Source organism: Echeneis naucrates, chromosome 11, assembly GCF_900963305.1.
Source record: "Echeneis naucrates chromosome 11, fEcheNa1.1, whole genome shotgun sequence".
Taxonomy (NCBI): Eukaryota; Metazoa; Chordata; class Actinopteri; order Carangiformes; family Echeneidae; genus Echeneis; species Echeneis naucrates.
In genome coordinates this window covers 11564172-11584109 of record NC_042521.1, presented here as the reverse complement: position 1 = coordinate 11584109, position 19938 = coordinate 11564172, and the positions used below count along the sequence as shown (strand labels likewise).

The 19938-nt window shown below is 39.3% G+C and overlaps 1 protein-coding gene across 1 annotated transcript in view; it reads left to right on the top strand.

Moving 5' to 3' along the window:
• The first annotated feature begins 1924 nt into the window (after positions 1-1924).
• Positions 1925-19938, top strand: part of slc25a13 (solute carrier family 25 member 13) — a 42704-nt gene continuing 24690 nt past the window's right edge. Inside the window, exons 1-7 of the mRNA XM_029514248.1 lie at positions 1925-1947; positions 3004-3057; positions 3215-3357; positions 8612-8727; positions 11756-11895; positions 16715-16861; positions 18837-18975. Of these exons, the coding sequence (XP_029370108.1) occupies positions 1936-1947; positions 3004-3057; positions 3215-3357; positions 8612-8727; positions 11756-11895; positions 16715-16861; positions 18837-18975 (751 nt within the window). The 5' untranslated portion in view covers positions 1925-1935. The remainder of the gene's footprint in view (positions 1948-3003; positions 3058-3214; positions 3358-8611; positions 8728-11755; positions 11896-16714; positions 16862-18836; positions 18976-19938) is intronic.

The window sequence follows — 19938 nt, the reverse complement described above, 5'->3', positions numbered from 1 at the left end:
CCATGTCTGTGTTACTTTTATTAGAAAGTCTTTAAACCTTTTGACCCCAGAGGGCCTCCATTATTGGCTGTTAATAGGGACACACTGGTCAGTAGGGAGGCCCTAAACGCTCTATTAATCATTTGTTTAGAACTTGGGCCTATTTAGGAAGCTCTGTGTTTAGTGTGAGTTAAAAATAGGAGGAGGCAGATTGAGACAGCCCTCCGCCACTCATCGCTCAAGCTGTCAGGGCACGTGGGTCCTTGGGGATGTGGGCAGGAGACCCTAAAGCCATGGAAGTTCAGAGGTCACAAAGTTTATCTTTATTACCCACTTACTCTGTGGCAGTTGACAGAATCATTGTTAGTTTGATCGCTAAAAATAGAGACCAAAGTGCTGTTGTGGACATGACAAAGAAAATCATTTCAGAGCGTGTAAGTTTTAAAGCTTTTCCCATGTAAACAGTCAAGAGTTTCATGTCAGAGCCTCGAGACACTGTAGTTTATACGCCTCAAGTAAATTTTGTGCTTTATGAATAATACAAGAGTAAACCAAATGCTGCTACATGCTTCCTACACTAAATGCCACAAGTAAGAGTTGTTTGCTGGCAGATTGACAGTGATGGGAAATAAAATGTCATGGGATCGAATCATTAATCTTGTCAAATATTGTCATATGACAGGAGAAAATACAGGTGTGGAGATTGCATCTGCTGATAAAACATTACTTACAGCCATTTTTCCAATAAGCGATGGACTCAGTGCTGTCAATATTTGGAGGGGATGCAAGGTATGCCCTGGTGAAGGCTATTTTGTGAGGAGCAGAGAGCCTGCTGGGAAAAATACAGTGGTTCATGCTGGGTCTCCAGGAAGCTGAAAAGCCACCAGCAAAAAGCTATGAATTATTCTGAGCGCAAAATACATTTTCTTTGAAGACTGTCGGGCCATTAGAGCCCTTTTGCTCCCTTTTAAATTGTTTTTATGCTGTGAGTAATGTTAACCTTTGCTTTTGTAGTCATGAAATTCTCTCTGCACCTTTTTCCCTCCCGGCACAAAGCACAGATGGGCTGCAAAAGCTTGAAATAAAGTATGGGAACCATTTACTGTGAGGAAAGAAGAGCTGTGAGGAAGGAACTAAGACGACTACTGACGTTTACAGACCTCTGTTCCTTAGTACAGGAAAGACTTGATGTGTCGAAGAATAAACCCATACAACAACAAGTATATTTGTACGCTAATGCTCAGAGTCAGTGTTGCAGTGAGAACTTTTAAATACTTTGAAGCTGATGGTGGATGAATATCATTTTACACTAACAGGACAGGAGCTACTGTTGGTTTATTATAATACATCCAATAACATATAGACTGTTGTGTATAATAATATTAGCAACAATGAATGTTATTCAGTTGTGATCACCAATAGCTGTTTATGAAAACATTATATATTTAAAGCATATTATTATTATAAATCAAAAACCTGCATATACCGATGTGCGTGCGCAGTGTGTGTGTGTGTCTGTCCATGCGTTTAGCTTATACTCGATTTTGTATTTAACTGGATGATCAGTGTATCAATAATCCATAACAGAGAGTCTATTGCATTCATTTGGCCTGATAAATTATATGAGATTTTTATGGAACAAAAACATAGACAACGTAGTGTTCCGACACACACACACACACACACACACACGTCTCTCTCGCACACACATAGATTCTCTCTCCTTTTCACACACACACACACACACGGAGAGAGAGTCAGCCACATTGATGGATCACTGAATGAATGTGACATGCACGAGCCAAGCCACTGACCAGCTGACCTCTCGTGCCCTGCACCACGTGCATCGCTGATCCTCTTTCATCCTCCTCTTACTGCACCGGCGCGTGATCTCCATGGGAACGTCGTCACGCAGGAGGAAGTGAACGGGACTGTTTGACTGGGAGCTCGCTTAGCATGGCAGCAAAGGTAAGCAGCTGACGAGCTCTTCCCACATCGCTGTCTCCTGTGCTTGCAAACCGGGCTTCCTGTCGGTGATGTCTCCTCTGACCGACCCCCCCACCCCCGCCCCGGGAGACGGTCTTCCCGGGGACAGCTTGCTAGGCGCCGTTTAGCCTATTAAGGGGATGTGCTAGAGGTTAACACTGGTCATACGGCAATGACATTGAGGCTTTACTGTAGCCGTTTAGCTAGTTAATATACATTAGGCTAACACTACATAAGTGAAAGTTACTGAGCTGCCCTTTCAAATTTGTCGTGCTAATGGTACTCTATTTTTTTATCCACCTTGCTCCTTCAGGCCCCATCTCCTCCACCTTACCAGGTTATGTCTTTAAACAAACCGGTCGTGCTCACATGTAACCTTGGTTAGCATCATGCTACATGTCGCACAATCCTGCCACAACTACCTGCAGGAGCCAAAGTTTCTACAGGCTGTAAAGGACGAATTAACATTGTTGCCATTGTCTGTTTGCAACGAATGGATAGCATGTTCCCTGTCAAACTCAAATTAACTTTTAATGCGAAGAACAGATCAGTTCTTATCTCCTGTTCGGGTCCCTAAAAAATCTTTGGGGGAGGGATGTGTGAATTAAACATTCAACTGATATACTAGATTGTGATGAGACTTGACTGAAACTTATTGACATTTACAAAGGAATGCAGTTGAAAACTTTGCAAAAGGATAGTAAGTGCACCTTCAATAAGAAATCCTATCTTTGTGTTTTGCTTTTGGATCACATAATAATAATTGTAAGTCCTACAATAAAATGTTAAAATTAAACTTAACTGTCTGTCTCTACAAACTGTACAAAAGGGTCAGAAACAGACAATGATTTGTTTTTCAGACCACAAGCCAAAAAAGGTTGGGAACCACAAATGCTACTTCTACAGTGTTGCTCAAACAATGAACCAAGGCACACCAGGATGGCAACATAAGTGTAGTATTGATACATAGTGGGCCATTGTATTCACTCACCATGGATGAAAGTTGTATTCACAAAATCTTCATTTATTGTTTTGCAGGGTGTTCTGCCTAGGAGGGCCGACCCTACTGAGTTGAAAGCCATTTTTGAAAAGGTGGGATTTTACCCATATATCTTTGTGTTCTCTTTTGTGTTTACCTCTTATCAAAGCAGCTTTTCAGTCATTGTTCGATTTATGTTTGTTTCTTTTTTATCAAATTCTAAAGCACAGCATCAGTTCCCTTTGTCTGTATCTGTTTTTCTCTTTACAGTATGCCAGTGTTAAGAAGAATGATGAGCACTTCATGTCAGCGCAGGATTTTGTGAGCCGTTTCCTCCATGCCCACACTGACATCCGGCTGTCAGATGAGGCCACAAAGCTGCTTGCTGGAGTGGTGGACCAGAAGAAAGATGGGTAGGCGGTCTAATTTTCACTTAAATATAAGGCAATGTGATAATTTTTTTCCACATAAATTGAGGTGCTCATACACTTTAAATTATGTAGGTATTGGATGGTACACTTATGGAATTCTAACATTGTAAGTTGTTACAATGGCAGTACAGAGCAAAAATCAACTGAGCTTTTGTTTGATTAGAATTGAAATCAGTTAAACCCTTTATAATAAAGGATATAAAGGATATTATAAAGGATATTATAAAGGATAATATCTGATAAACTCACTGTGAAATTTCTATGGTAACCCTTTCTGTATGCTGCAAATTCATCCTTTCTCATTAATAACAAGCCAAATATTAACTGAACTTATAATAGACTTTTATAAAAGCTATCAGAATATCCATTATGTATCCTTTTTGATCATGTGTAACTACCTTTCTAGTGTTGTTTTGCATTTTATAAACAAATATATGAGTGAATCCTTTGGAGTAAAAAATGCACAGAGGGGATGTTCTTACTTGAATTATATAGCAAAGAGACATCAAACCACCAAAGGCCCCTTTCAGGTGTTTCCTTCTTTGTAGATACACCCCCAATTTCACACTTACTCCTCCCCCTATTCCCATCCCTCCTGTTTTTTTACATTAATATGTATGTATTTAATGATACATAATGATGGGTGATAAAATGTTTGGGTAAGTCAAAAAAGATAAAAAAAAAAAAAAAAAAAAAAACAAACCCAAAAAAAACCTATATTGTCATGGTAACCACCTGGGCTTCTACAAAGAGCAAAGTGCGCATGGCTGCGTAGTTTTATGTTATTACATCTACTTTAAGGTGTGTGTGAGTAAGAGTGTGTCTGTCCCTGCACACTCAGAGGACGATGAGATGGAGTAGTGGGGGTTTTGGATATGGAAAAAGGGAGAGAAAGGTACACACACACACACACACACAAGCACACATTTAAAGAACACACAAGTGCACTGTAATTGCCCGAGCTATTCAGGAGCACCCCGTCGCATTGTGTAGCTTTGGAGCAGGATAAATGGTGGCCGTGGCATCAGGGTAAATCTATCAGGAACCCATGGCTCTGGCTTTGTATCTAAACCTCATTGTGGTTTTGTGAAGGGGAATGGAAATGATACAGAGGCAAAACAGGAAAAAAAAGTTTTTTTTATTTAATCTCCGTTCTCCCAAGTATTGTTCAGATGTTATTCCTTTTTTTTCTTACAGTTGACATAAAGACCTTATGATTCTTATATGGTGTGGTGTGTTATTTTCCTCCTGAACTTTGACAGATAAATGATTTGACGAGGCGAAGAGTGTAGATGATTATCTTGCAGATCAGCATTTCATGAACACAAAGCAAATAGATGTAGAAAGGGGAGATGCAGCAGCATCAGTCCTGTCTGTGCTAGTTGAAAACACAAATGCATTGTTTTTCAAGCGCTCAGCCGCGCAAACCTTATGAAAGGAACAGGGAGCAAGACAAAACAAACCACTTTAGCGGCTGTATTTGATGCAAATACATTTCAAAACAATAAGTTTTGGTTGGTATACGTGCAAAGTATATTTAAAGCTTGTGCGCCAGCTGCTGTTTTTTCCAGGTAGGACTCCATTTCAAGAAGATGAGTCAGGAGTAATAGATTTTGTGGGGGGTCGGATGGGAGGCAGCATGCTCACTTACTTTTTTGTTGGGGTGTATCTGTGGGAGAATTTTTACTTCGATGCCAGGGTGTAAACAGTGAAAAATGCATTTGTCTACCTCCCTCTCTGCGACTGTGTAAATCAGGGGATATAGTGACAGTCGTAACAATCTGTTATGTGGAAATCACTTTTCTCTCTCTTATTCTAGCTGCTCCCAGTGAGACAGAGAAACAGACAGAGATAGATTGACATATAAATAGATGTATAGATATAGAGAGAAATATACGCAGAACTTTTGAAATGTTTCAGTTTACAGGAATCAAACACTTAATGTGTAGACACAACATGATTTACAGATTTTCTCTACTCTCTCTACTCTACTCTCTCTACTTATTTATTCCGGTTTGTTTTCACTTTCGACTTTCCTCATGTTTCCTCTCCGTTCATCACTTTTCTGTAGACTCTCACATACAATAATGTACACCTATTTCCCTCCATTTCATTTTGGACTTCAGACTCCCTACCTCTCTGCTTCTCTGTTCCTTCTTCCTTCTGATATTTTGATAGAAGCATCTGTTCAAGTGTGAACAAAAATCACTCTCCCCATAGACTTTTTTAGGTAAAAAAAAAAACAAACAAACAAAAAAAGCCAACAAAAACAAACTTTGTTAAGGGAGCGTGCTGGGAAAATAGTAGTCTGCCAGCTGCTGTGGGCATTCTGGACTTGGACTGGTGGGTGTCCACTCTTACAAACTGAACAGATCCTGGCAGCTAACACTCACCTGGGTGTGTGTGAGTGTGTATGTGTGGGCATTTCTGTGTGCAAGCATGCTCTACATTGGGGGAAGGCTGTCAGTAACAATGCAAAGATGCGAGGGACAGGGGATTATTGAAGCCCCCACATGCCCTTCTCTTCCACTGCCATCAAGCAAGGAGAGCTGTCTTTCTATCAGCCAAGCCAAGCCAACACCATGCATTTATTTTACTCATGAACAATGTTTCCAAGCCTGGTTTTCAGTTCAAAGGAGAGCATTCAGATGCCTACTTCGAAGAGACAGATAAAAGCTAGGTGGTGAGGATAATATTAAAACAAACAAAAATATATGGAATATAGGGTTGAGTTTTTATGCTTTAAAGCGCATTGTATTGGCATCATAACAGAAGCATCATTCAGCTGTCATCTATAGCACATACTCTTTATTAATGTCTTGTTTGTTAGATCACCTGTCGGATACATGTCACAGATATGTCTGGACCTGTTTAAATATTCAAAAAAGTCCTTCAGAGTAAAGTAAGTACGCAGTACGGTGAGGAGGTGACATGCTACAGTATCACATTAGCCCTGTCTCTGAAGTTCATCTTAGACTGCATAGTACATGGATTGGGCAGCCCTGGACACATGCCATGGCAGTTGATGGTTGGGAGATACTGTAGGTTTATTTGATTATTGAGTGTCTCGTTGGGTTGGGTCTGCATTGCAAGAGGGATGACTTCCCCGTCTTGTGGTAATCATTTTGCAGCCGTCATGGCGCTGCTAATCAACCATCATAAGCTTCATCCCTGGCTACACAGTTGTGTGTGTAAATGCTTATGAGTATGTGGAATGTTTCTTGTGTGTTATGGAGATGCCCCCTGGATCTTGTCTGGACTCCCTGGTTTAAACCGTAGTCCAATCCCTGAGTGATCAACAGCCCTCTCAGTTACACTAATATGCTGATTATCCACGTCTGGGAAAACACAGACAAGATGACCAGTGTGTATGTAAATTGATGCATGCAAAAAAAAAAGAAAAAAAAAAAAAGAGAGAAATCAGCCTTTTTTACCTCGGGTCTTCCTGGGAAAATACTGTTCTAAGTCTTTGTTTTGCAGCCTGTACCTGCTGAGACTCCTTTAATAACCTCTGTGAGGTATGATTTCTGAGTGTACTATGCATCTGTCAGAAAGGAATGATCATTTGATAACATTCCAGCAGCGTAAGCAGCAATTGTATTGGCTTTGTTTTTAACAGTGGATCCCCAGTCACAGCTGTATGCTTTTGTGCACCTTTCCAGCTGCTTGCCATCAGCAGGGCCCTGCTCTTTAGAACTACGTGCTTAGTTAATAAAACAATTAGCCTTGCCTTTGAAACAATGACAGCTAATTTCATTTGCCACTGTGGAGAACTTTATGCTCTCATTTATTCCTTTTCCATATTTCTCTTACTTCCTCTGTTGTTTTCTCTCCAATGTACTCATTTCTTTTCTTGCCTTGTATGATACAAGTATGTATTTCTAAATTTGTTTGAAAGCAGCTTTTGTGTTCACATTTTTTTTCTCTCATGAATGTTTGAAGGAAGAAATAACATTCTTGCAGACTAGATTCAAAAGCCAGTAATCTAAACATTGCTTTTCAACCTTTATGAAGTATCTCTGGCTCTCAACAATTTTCAGAAGAGGTCCCTTTTCTCGTTATTATTTAGGTAACCAATACTTGCAGTGCACAACACTTTTCTTCTCAGTCTCATCTATACAGCATAGGCCCTACATTCAAGTACATACAACACAAAGAGATTCAGAGAAGCACCTACATCCAACCTAAAGACAGTCCACTACCAAACAAATATCGCTAAATTTAATGAGAAACATAATTAATTAAAGCAACGAGGGAAATGTAATCTTTGCAAGCCCCCCCCCCCTCGGAAATTGAAATGGGTTTAATAGATGGATGCTCTGGGACTGCTCATTAGCACTGACCCCTCCTGTAATTACCAGATCCATTTGTGAAATTCATAATGGATTTCTGTGCAACTGTGAACCAGGACGTAAATAAAGACTAGACTGCCTGGTCCAGTTCCCCATAGCAGGAATCTCCTGAGGGAGCTTGCAGTGGGTTCACAGAGTACCATTGTTTACGTCTTTTTTGATGTTGTTGTTGATGATGCTAGTGGGCATATTACTATACTATGGGGAGGTGAGATATTTACCAATGTAACACTGATACATTTAGAAAAACATGAAGACATTACTCTATTAGTGCACACAAATCAAGGTCACAATTTCACATTTTTTTCCACCTTGCCTTCTCTTAACTTCCTTTTAGTCACCTCATATTGTATTACAATTAAATTGAAATGAATTATATTTCCTCAACTGGCTCCCAGCTTCCTGCTTGTGTGTCTGCCTATTTAAAAATGTCACACTATAATATAAAACTTCCTATTTAATAAATTTTTTCCTTGCTGGTGTAAAGTTGGCCTCTCTATACCAGCTGCCAGCTCAGACTGAGAACACACACTGAGCTTTTTAAAATGTTTCCTTTCTTGCTGTCTTACTCAATGAGTTTATGACATTACATATGGAAGAACAGAGTGAATTAAAAAGCAGTCTGAATTGCTGGTAGTGCAGATTGATAGGTTGAAACTAGTCTATTAGTTTTTAGTTTAATTCTTTACTTGTTTATTCAATATTTTATTTAATTTATGTTAGTAAGGTGAAATATATGTTAATATTGGGGTCTCAGTTTCTCACATTTATAGCTGATGAATCATTGAAACAGTGAACAACAGATACCAAACTAATGAAGTGATTTTACAGACTTTTACAGTACTACCTGCCCTCTGTCTGTCTGCCTGCCTCTCTTCTTGCAGGTTGATTTCCTTTCAGGAGTTTGTCGCCTTTGAGTCGGTGCTTTGTGCCCCGGACTCCCTCTTCATGGTCGCCTTCCTGCTGTTTGATAAAGCGGGAAATGGAGTGACTACGTTTGGTGAGTAACTTGAATTTACAGGATTAGATAAAAATAATACTCAATTCAGGTACAGTGCACAGATACTCAGTCTTACTAAACTATTGTGCTGTAATCTGTTTTATAAGATACTACAAAAAATATACAGATTTTTGAAAAATACAAATGTTAAATAAAGATATTCTTAAAATATTGCTGCTGCGGTATTTATTATATATTGTCTCTCGTTCTTCTCTAAGCCTTTTGTATAGGCTTATTCATTTGAATTTATCAAATCGCTTTTTAAAAATCCAAATTACTCCATATTTTAACCATTTGTCTTCTTTTTGAGTTATTTGGGAAATCCAGTTTCCAGTTATAAGCATGTCCTTATGTCATTAATTCATGTCATGTCATTATGTCAACTGATGTGTGCTGGTGAAATTAGAATAAGGATGCAGTGTAACTTCAATGGTGTTATGTAAACACAGAATCGAAGTTCAGGTCTCAACACTGCACTTGTTCCTCTGTGTTTGACATTTAGCAGAGACTTTTTTAGCCAATACAGCCGGAGCAACGTGACTTTTCCTCTTTAGTGTATCACTAAAGACGTTTGCATACAAAGTCATCTTTTATTTATGTGGGGGTTTGACCTCCCCCATCTATTCTGTTATGGTTGCATCCACAAACAAAAATACTGTACCTCATCTGTAAAGAAGATAAGGTGAGATTTGGAGGTGGAGAGGGCTGGTGGCAACTACAAGAGGGAGGTGAAGATGGAGGAGGGGTTGGGTAGCTCTATGTGCATGTATATGCGTATGAGCATTGATTGGCACCATTACTCTGATGCCTGGAAGCTCTGAGGTGAAAAGGGAAGACATTTGTACTCGTTGCTTATTTCACATTTGCCTAATTGATTTAAACAAGTCTAATGCCAGCCTTCTGTAGGTGTGCGAAGCGTTAGCACATTAGGCTTGATTTGAAATGCGGTGCACACATCCCGCTCGCAAACAGGGAAGAGTAAGTGAATTTCATTTTAATTGTTGCTGTCGACAGGGTGCAAGATCATTGATGGTGATTATATATGCACATATGTAAATTTTCATATTTAAAAGGATCAATTAGAGTGACGTTGTCTTGGTGGCAATTAAAAGGTCCGCTGTTTTTCTACGTCTCCCAAAGGTTAATGAATATCCCAATGCCAGTGAGTTATGAGCCTCACATACAAGTGGAAAATTGCAGGAAAAACATAACACACATCATGCCATGCGCAAACACTGACTGCAGTGTCTGCTACTTGCATTGGGCTACCATTTCACCAAAAGCAAATAACTTGTGACTGAGATTATAGACTTGTCAAAGTTGCTTATTGTGATACATTACAGAATTCACCCCTTTTTTTTCTCTTGCTTTCGTTTACTCTTTGCCTTTCATAAGATTAAAGAACTTCACAATGGCAAATAAAGAAATCCAGTCTTTATTACCTATTAAACACAAACATTAATGGCTGCGGCTTATGTTGCATTAAAGGCCTATTTGTTCTCCCATGTAATAAATGCCTGTGCTCTGATTTCTTTTAATAAAATGTTTCTGTAAAGCCCTTTTAATTTGATAATAACCTGTGTAATTTCTGTTAAGTACAGGCGATTCAAGGCTCAGAATTGTTAGCACTAAAAAATAAATGCATAATTTGGTAGAATTTTGAATTCATAAAAATTGCAATGTAACACGACATATGAAATGCACTTTTGTCTCAGCCAGAAAGACAATAATAATAATAATAATAATAATAATAATAATAATAATGATAATAATAATGATAATAATAATAAAACAAAACCGGTAAAGACAACTGAGTGTTGACAGGTCTATAAAAGCTGATAATATAAATGGCAGGCTCTGGAGCAGCCGCTCTTTTAAAGAGTTAAAGGCTGTATATTTATTGCCTCATTAAAGTGTAAAAAAACAATGCACAAGCTGTCTTCCCTCTAAAGGTAAGGCTGAGCTGCAGTAAATATCACCCTTCTCTCCTTCTCTTTTTCTTTCCCGTCTGTCTTTATAAAAAAGTTGTTTCTTTCCTCCTCTCCTTTCTCCCCTTGTTCAGCGCGGCTTGTTTGGTAATAAGAAACAGGTCACTCTATTGGTTTGTTTTTGTTTCTTTAGTAAGGCTGTAATTTAGGACTCATGTTCAGTGTCTCTCCACTCCACTGGCTGTAGAGGCTTAGAGGTTTCAGGCAGAGGAACATAAGTGAGAAGAAAAGCCTTTCCGTCTGAATTCATAGCCTATACAGCCCAAACAAGTTCTGCCATGTGTCATTCAAAACTGATTTAGAGTTGAACAACTTAAGTCTCAATCAGAGTGGAATTGTGTTCTGGAGATTGATGTTGACATTTTGACAGAAATAATCAGACTTATTTTTTTCTTTCAAAATCAAATAATTACTAATGTTAACCACAAGATAGGAAACACATGCAGTTTGTTAGGACCTGACTCACAGGAGTTGATTGGAGCAAATTAATAATTTAAGCAGGCAGAAGAATTTGACAATTGTTTGTTATTGCCATTGAGAATATGGGGCTGTTTTAATGGCAGTGGAGGCTTTAAGTAAAGTAGCCAGCCTTTGAAGATGGGTGTAAACTTTAAAACCAAAACAGTCCAATAATCATAGTTTCACTTTTGTCTCATTACTTTCACTTTTTTTGTTCAAAATGTCTCTTTTATATACATCAAATGCATTTATTATACATTTATTTGACAGCTGTCATCACTTTGCTTATTGAGATTGACATTACACACAAAACATTTGATCAGCTTTACAGATTTTACAGTTTAAACTATACAATAATGATGCCATTGAAATAAGCTTCAGTCAGACTGAATATAACAGTAACTGCTACTTCCTCAATAGCACCAATGATGACATAATTGAATATGTAAAAAATTGACAGAAAATGAATGCTACTTAAAGTACCTTTTGTTGATAATATTTAGGTTATGCATAGTTGTTGCATCTTGCTATGATTTCAGAATATTTAAAGGAGTGTATCTCTGTGTGTGTTTCCTCTGCAGAGGATGTGAAGCAGGTCTTCAGCCAGACCACCATCCACCAGCACATCCCCTTCAACTGGGAATGTGAGTTTATACGGCTACACTTTGGCATGCAGAGGGACAAGCATCTTGGCTATGGGGAGTTCACCCAGTTTCTCCTCGTAAGTTTTGTGTTGATCACCTGCTCTCACTGTCCCTCACATGCCATTTCTTCCTCTGCCACTTTGCTGACCCAAGATTGCACTTCTTGCGTCTTTGTTTTTCCTCTCTGTTTTTCTGCTTTTGGCCCTTTTAAGCGATCTGTCTGACTGGCATCAGGAAACGTCAATGAATCCATTTAAGCTAGCTTTACTGTGCCTCAACACATTGCCTTATCCTCACATACTGCTTATAGGTGGCTCATACAAACCTGTCATGTTATTGTATTCTCAGTCACTTATCTAAGCTTGTCCAGATGAATGTGCTCACAAAAGTGCACATCTCTATTCCTCCCAAACACAGCTCTCCATATTGACCAGATTAGTCATTAATGAAACACTGAGGTTATGAGCTTAATTTTGAACATTTTCAGCATTTGTTTTTCATTAGCTGACGTACACCAAGCATCATTCCACTCCACCGATTCTGTAGCAGGTAGAAACACACTACCTCCATAAATAGTATAGCTGGAATATTCCTAGTGTATTTGTGGTGTTTGAGCCATTTTCCAATGTGATGTCTAGACTTAAATCAGGCCTAAGCAGGGAGAGCTGGTAGAGGGGGTGGGAGAGTGTGCCTGAGCTGTGCCAAGTTTGCATCCACATTCACCATGTATTTGAATGAGCTTTTTATATTACACTTAACTTAGACCAGATGGCTTGCACACAGTGGGCAGCAGCACATGGATATTGGGATATATATCTATATATATAGATATGTATACAGGACGTGTGTCCTTGTGTGTGCATGTCTTTGAGCATGTATTGTCTGCCTTTGAATATGTGCTGTTCTGTGTATGTGTTTATCTTTTTTGCTTAACTGTAGCAAAAAAGCAGCAGTGAGCAGTGGCATGAAAACTTGTGCAACTATGTTTATGTCAATGTTTGTGTATTTGTGTGTGCTCGTGTTTGCCTGAGTGTGTATACTCGTGTGTACATGAGTACAACTGTTTGGCGTTGTGGCCAGTTAATGCTGTACTTTGCATTGACAGCATGGCCAGTTCTCTCCCAGTCAGTCACTCAGTGGTTTCCAGCTCCTCACAGCAACAGGCTAGCAGCCAACCACACTCATTGCTCAACTATGAAATGCACATTTCCTTCTTTTGCTCTCTGTATTTGATCATTTCTCATAGCTTTTGATTCATTCCTTAATAAATGGCAGAAGAAAGTGGATTTCACATTGTTATAGCGTGCCTCTCTGTGTAGGTAAGACTGAGGAATGTTCAACAGAATTTTTTTTTTAAGTGTTGTTAATATAGTTCTGCATTCATTTTTTAGATGCCTCTTCCCTGATATACTTACATTTGTAAAAGAAAATTCTAAATATTTCAACTTGAGGGACCTAATGTTGCTGTAGCTCTTGTAAAGTAAGTCATATTATGAAGACATAATAATAACACTGTTAAAAGGCATTACTTGCTGCAATTATAGTACTTAGATACAAGTGAAATTCAGGTATTGGGAGATCAGTCCTATTGTGCATTATCTGTGACACCAGTGATTGCTGACAGGGTAATTAGGATAGACACAATAACCTTTCCTGAAGCAAAATTTAAACATTTGCAATTATTACATACTCTGTGATTGCAGTATTAACGAGTGATGCTATGATAACTTTGCTAGTAGACTAAATATTCCTTAATGCCAACCTTAAAGGGAAATGCAACACAGCTATAGAAGTTCTCAAGGAGTTGTTAACATGCAAAAATGAATATTTTTCTGTGATTCTTTAATATCCTATCAGCCACCGTGTTTCCCCCAGGAATTTTCCTGTCCTTTATTTCCTCTTTTTCCTGCCATACATGCATGTGTTTATTGTTTTTTTTCTGCCATTGTAGCCATGCCACTGCCAGATGCTCACAAGATGGGATTATCGGGGAAAACGTTTGCACCGCATATTTCTCACAAGGGCTCTCTCTGGCCAATTACTGTCTTGATGGAAGCCAGAGATTCTCACCAATTACGTGCATTTTTCTCATCTCATGCGTGGAAGCTGGCTAAGGCTCAGCTCACACTGTCAGTGTGGTGTTGTGTCTGGTAATGGTATTACCAATGTCCAGAGAAGTGGCACATTTTAGCCCATATTATAAATGCTGGCAAGAAAAGGGCTTGAATTACATGGAGGGGACAGCACATGTCCCACTTCTTTCCTAAGCACTCAAAAAAATTGAATTGTTGGCATTACTCAGATTTTTAAAGTCCCAATTATATATTTGACTCTTCCAAGAATCATTGGACAGCCCTTAACATCTCTGTGCAAAGGGCTCGGTGGCACACATGTAAATGTGCAGTTGTGCTGATGCTTCTCCTTATAATAACTTTTGCCCTGTGCTGATGAGAAGCAGAGATTGGAGGGAAAAGAGAAACAATCCTGCCCCACTCATATCTGTTGTTTAAGTTTTAAAGAGAGAACTAAGAGAATCACAGCCATTAAAAACAAACAGCGGTGGTTTGTCATGTGTTTTTATTCTCTTCCAAGGACAATTAAAGTCACTGCACATGCCTCGGCGGTCTCCTGTTGGCTGTCTTAAGCCCCCAGCTTTATGTCTCCTGCCTCCATCACTCTCCACCCAAATGAAAACCATGTCTCTGAAACACTCGTACAGTTGCAGCGAGTTAAGGTTTTAAGAGGCTGAGAGGAGAAACTGCTCCTTCTCCTGGACCACAGTTGTTTTGTTGATCCGTGTGTTTGGCTCAGACTTCTCACTTGACCAAAGAAATGGGATCTAATTTTATAATTTTTTTTTAATACATTTGTAGATGAACACAAACACATAGATAAATGTTTACCCTTATTTATGCACATGCACACAGCCATGAATGCGAAACAAATCACTTCTTCACTTTACTTTTGTTTTTTGGCTTTAGATATTTTAGTTCCCCTCCTCCCTTTTCTCTACCCAGTTTATTTATCACCAAAGTGTTTTGACCTACTCACAACCGACCAGAGAAGTGAGTCACGACACTCAGGATGCTGACACCAAAATATCTCACCTTATTTACTTTGGAAGTGTTTACGTGTGTCAATCTCTTTTCGTTTCCTTGCCTTCCACTCACTCATACACTCTCCAGAACTCCTGCTGTGCTCATAGGTGATACTGACACATGGCTGCTACATTTGCTGTTTTCGCAAATCTGGCTCTTTTGTTGCAATGTCTATTCTTACTCCCCTCCGGTCTCCATTCATCTTTGTGTAAATGTCACTCTTCCCCAGTCGTTTCTCTTGGGCGCTGCGAATTTAGAGTTCGATCAGTTATGCTGTCAGTGAAATATCACTCAAATTCAACACAACAATAAGTCATAGTCTCATAGGGTTTTGTGTTGTGGTAATACCACTTTTTTGAGTTCCATTTATAACAATAACATCTGAATCAATCAATTGAATAATGTCATGCATGTTCAAGGATTTAATCAGTCCCCTTACAGTACTTTTTGTCCTTAACATGTGGCTTGAAAAATAATGTCCATTCTTCTTGGATAAATTGATAATCGTTTATTTTGGACTGAAAAAAATGACTAGCCAGTTGTTTCTTAAAAGAAATATCAGTTAAAACATTTCCCCTGACATGATTCTGCATTTATATAAAATTTTGACATATTGTCATTGAATATAATCTGAATGAAAATGATGGCATGTATAATTGTGTGTGCAGTGTTTCTTTAATAGAGAAATTATGTCTCAATTAATTTGTAAATCCCATTCCCAACCCAAAGCAATGCCTCATCTATCCAAAACGCAAAGATATTGAGTTAACCTGAAACTTTTGTTTTTTTTATTTTATAAATTTCCTTCCTGAAAAATGATTTAGGCATTCAATAGCGTTGTCACTTTACATGTGCATTGGAAATGTCATAAGAGAATCAAAAAAGCTCTCAAAAACTCTTTGGCTCTTTGGTTGCATAGCTGTTTCAGTTGAGTTACCACACCGATATGTATGTAAGTAAGCTTGAGTTGGCAATTCCGGCCTTCGTGATTATGTTATGTTGCAATTTATTGGCGTGGACGTTTTTTTCTTTTCTTTCTTTTTTTTTTTAACGGTATTTCTTTTTTGAACTAAATACCATAAGTCACTGCAGGTGAGTCAACAGCCAAGTCAGACTTAGCTCACTGTCTTCATGCTTATGGTTTTATTACACAGTGACTCTATGGATTAGTATATCCTTGGTGTTTGCTGTAACTGATTTTCTTGTTCTAAGATAGATAAAGCATTGGTGGCGGCAGTTTGTTTACAGCCTCCGTAGACTTGTGGTTGCAGGTACCGATAATGGCTGCTAATTTCAAAGGCCTTGTGGGATCTGTCCCCACCACAGCCTGCCATTGTCCCAGAGGACCTTTGTGTGTATGTGTGTGCAAGAAGAGAGACAAAATGAGCAGTTGGGTGATTAGTCGTCTTTTCTGTGTGTGCATGTCTGTGTGTGTGTGTGTGTGTGTGTATGTTGTTGTATATTTCTCCCTCAAGTGGGTTTAATGGGGATTTGGGGAGGGTGTGAAAAGCCCAAGTGACACCTCACAGTAGGCAAGCTGCTGTTTGGAAAGGAGAAAAGGCTGAAGCCCAGCCAGGCTCTGGCCAGCTGTAACTTCAAGGAGGACACGGCACCAGGGGGCCCATCAAAGCAAGCGCTGTGTTTTATGCATATGTGCTTATGTGTGAGAGTGTATGTGGATTTTAATTTATAATTGCGACATGAAGAGGTGACTGACACATGTGTACAATAATATGCATTTACTGTATGATCTAACACTCAGACTCCCTGTCTTTCTTCTGTGCACTCCCTTCCACAGGAGATGCAGCTTGAACATGCGAGACAGGCTTTTATCCAGAGGGACCAAGCCCACAGTGGCTCCATCTCAGCCTTGGACTTCAGGGACATCATGGTCACCATCCGGCCACACATGCTCACGCCCTTTGTGGAGGAATGCCTCGTGGCGGTGGGTTTTTTGTTTGGCCCTGTGGTGTTCTCATCTCATTTGTTATAGTACTGTTCACAGAGTCAAACTTTAACTTGTTAAAAATAGTGAGTTAGGCTACAGTTGTACACCTCAGAATGGGGATATTTTATAATTTTTGTCAAGGAAATTTAGCAAAAGTGTATTGTATAAGACATTGTAATACTGTAACAATCAGAAATTATATACATATACAATCGCATTGTAGCTGCAAATTTTATTGGCCACGATTCAAATGAATGCACATCTCATGATCTGATGTGGTGTAAAAATGTGAATTGAATGATTAAATGCGCGAGGATGTTCACAAAAAAACATTTTTATTGTGAAGAGCACCTCTACATACATAGATACATTATAAGCAATTCTTTTTTTTTTGTTAAAATCAGTGTGAATCTAAAAACTTAAATCTAACTGTGAAGAGGAAAAGGCAGCAGTTACGCTTATTCTCTTGTTCCCTTTTGTCCTCTTTCTTGTCTTTTGTCTTGCTTTGCTCACTTCTTTCTTACACTCCCACAACCGAACACTGTGGCTTTCCCTCCAGCTCTATATCTCTCATGTCTGCCTCTTCTTTACCTCATCTGTCTCCTCTCGTCTGTCTCTCACCACTACCTTCCCTTCATTTTTTTTTCTCCCTCTCTCCCTCTCAACTGCCCCTCTTTCTATACTTGCCTCCCCCGTGTCTCTGTCTCTCTCCCAACATGTCATTAAGTCTAACCTCGCTGGCAGTGTCAAAGCCAAGCAGGCCAGCTGAATGGGGAAGATAGAGACAGAGATAGATGGGGACTGGAGCTTTACAGTCCATCATCTTTGCTTGTCTTTTTTGTGTGTGAGCAGCTGTGCATGTGCACTGTATTTGTTTTGAACTCTGAGATGTTTGTCTTTTTTGAATCTTGTCTTTTCCTTCTGTGTGTTAGTGTTTTTGTTGCACGTGTGTGCGTCTTGTGTCTGTGTCCATGTCTTGCCCTATTTCATAAACACCTTGGAGACTCTGTCATTTTCTCCACTGTGTTTACCTCACCAACCAGAAATTTTGGTGTGCTGTTAGTAAACTTGCACTCATGCACACTCACACAACACACACACATTCAGACACATATATTGAAAATCTCATAAACAGTGCAAAGGCATAAATGGTGGTATTATGGCAGAACACAAACAGTGAAGGAGCAACCTTTAATTCAGTCACCAAACATGGTAAATGATCAGCGCCACACTCTCTCCCCCCAAACATTGTTCTCCTCTCCCCTTCTATGAAAGACTCTGTGTTGGATATCATGGGAAGATCCATGTCTATAGGCTCCTATATAAACAGATACAAAAGTGTCTCTCTGTTAGGGTACTTTCACCCAACCTAGAGCTTCCCTCCCATGTTGCAAACACAGAAAGCTGCTAGCAATCTTCCTGCATGTGTCTGTAAAGCAAACAGTGCCATCTAGTGAAAGGAAGCTCTCAATTTTTAATGGAGAACAGCAAAGCCCCAAGGCTCATCTGATACTCTCGTTTTAACAACCCAAAACAGGCATTCAGGGAACATGCTTGAAAAACACATTACTAAACAAATCTCAGTTAGAACTACTTTTCCTGAGTCTGGTTTGATAAAGATGGGATCCTGGCTCTCATAAAGGAGTTTGTGGACAGCATGGAATGTCCTCAAAGGCCCCAGCATCTATTTTTAATTCCGTTACCTTTTTTCTATTTTCGCTTCTTTTACCACTTCCTCCACCTCATAAAGAAAGTTAATTAAACTCCAAAAGTGTTCATCTTGTGATGGAAAAAGTTGTGGTTGAAAGAGGTTTACTACTCCCTGTGGACTTAAACTGAGAGAAATCTTGCTGAATAACCACTGGTGTTTATAAAGACATCCTCCATTGAGATTTTCTTCCATAATCATGATATGTGGATGCATCCTGCAAGTCTACTGCCTGTAACATTCTCCCTCCTCTTCCTCACCCAGGTCGCAGGAGGCAGCACATCCCATCAGGTCAGCTTCTCCTACTTCAACGGTTTCAACTCACTGCTCAATAACATGGAACTGATGAGAAAAATCTATAGCACCCTGGCTGGCCACCGCAGAGATGTGGAAGTCACCAAAGGTAGGAAACATAACAACATTTATATTAATAATCAGATTCCTATTTATGAATATGCAAGCATGTAACTATGTGTAATGATACTTTCTTTATGTATTCAGTGGAGAAAGATATAAGCTATCAGGAGACACATTCAGAAAGCAAAATCTGAGCTAGCGTGTGTGTGTGTGTGTGTGTGTGTGTGTGTGTGTGTGTGTGTGTGTGTTTGCTTTCTTACTTTTGTAAACAAAAAATATCCACGTTAATACGGCCCTCTTACTCATCTTTTAGCCTGCTGCTGAGACAGACTCACTTGTTTACTTGTTTATCGGAGGGGAGAGCTGTTACCTGGGGTGGTGAGATATTTGTGAACCAGAAGTGTCAGCTTTTGATGGGCTCCTGAATGAGCTGACCAGTAGTGACGGAGGTAGTGATTCTATGGTATGGATATATCGATACTCATACAAAACTAATCTGAGTATCGATTATAATGAAGTATGGACACTAATTAATAAATGTGAAATAAAAGTGCATGTCACTTCCGAATCTTTTATTGTAACTCTCCAAGGGACAGTCCTGCATAATAGTGATTAGCTTTGCTCTGTACATTCGGCCGCCGCCTCGGACAGTGACGTCACTTTAGTGCACTACCCAATATGCATTGCGATTGGGTTAAAATTTTAGTCAAATTAATCATGAAAAGAAATAATCTGGATTAACACTTCATTTTTGACACCTCTAATATATGCATACACAGACAAACTCTTTTACACAAGCTAATCCTGGACTACAGGCAATATTGACAGTGTGTCTCAGATGATGTTTTCACTTCTGTGTGTGTGTTGAAATGAGGGTGGAACCTTGTTTTTGTTTACTTCCTTCCCAGTGGCATTTAAATGGTCATGTTGGATTGGACCCAGCACACGCACTGCATACCCAAATCCCTAATGGTTGCTGTCTTGTCTATTAGATATCCTGGCGCAGATC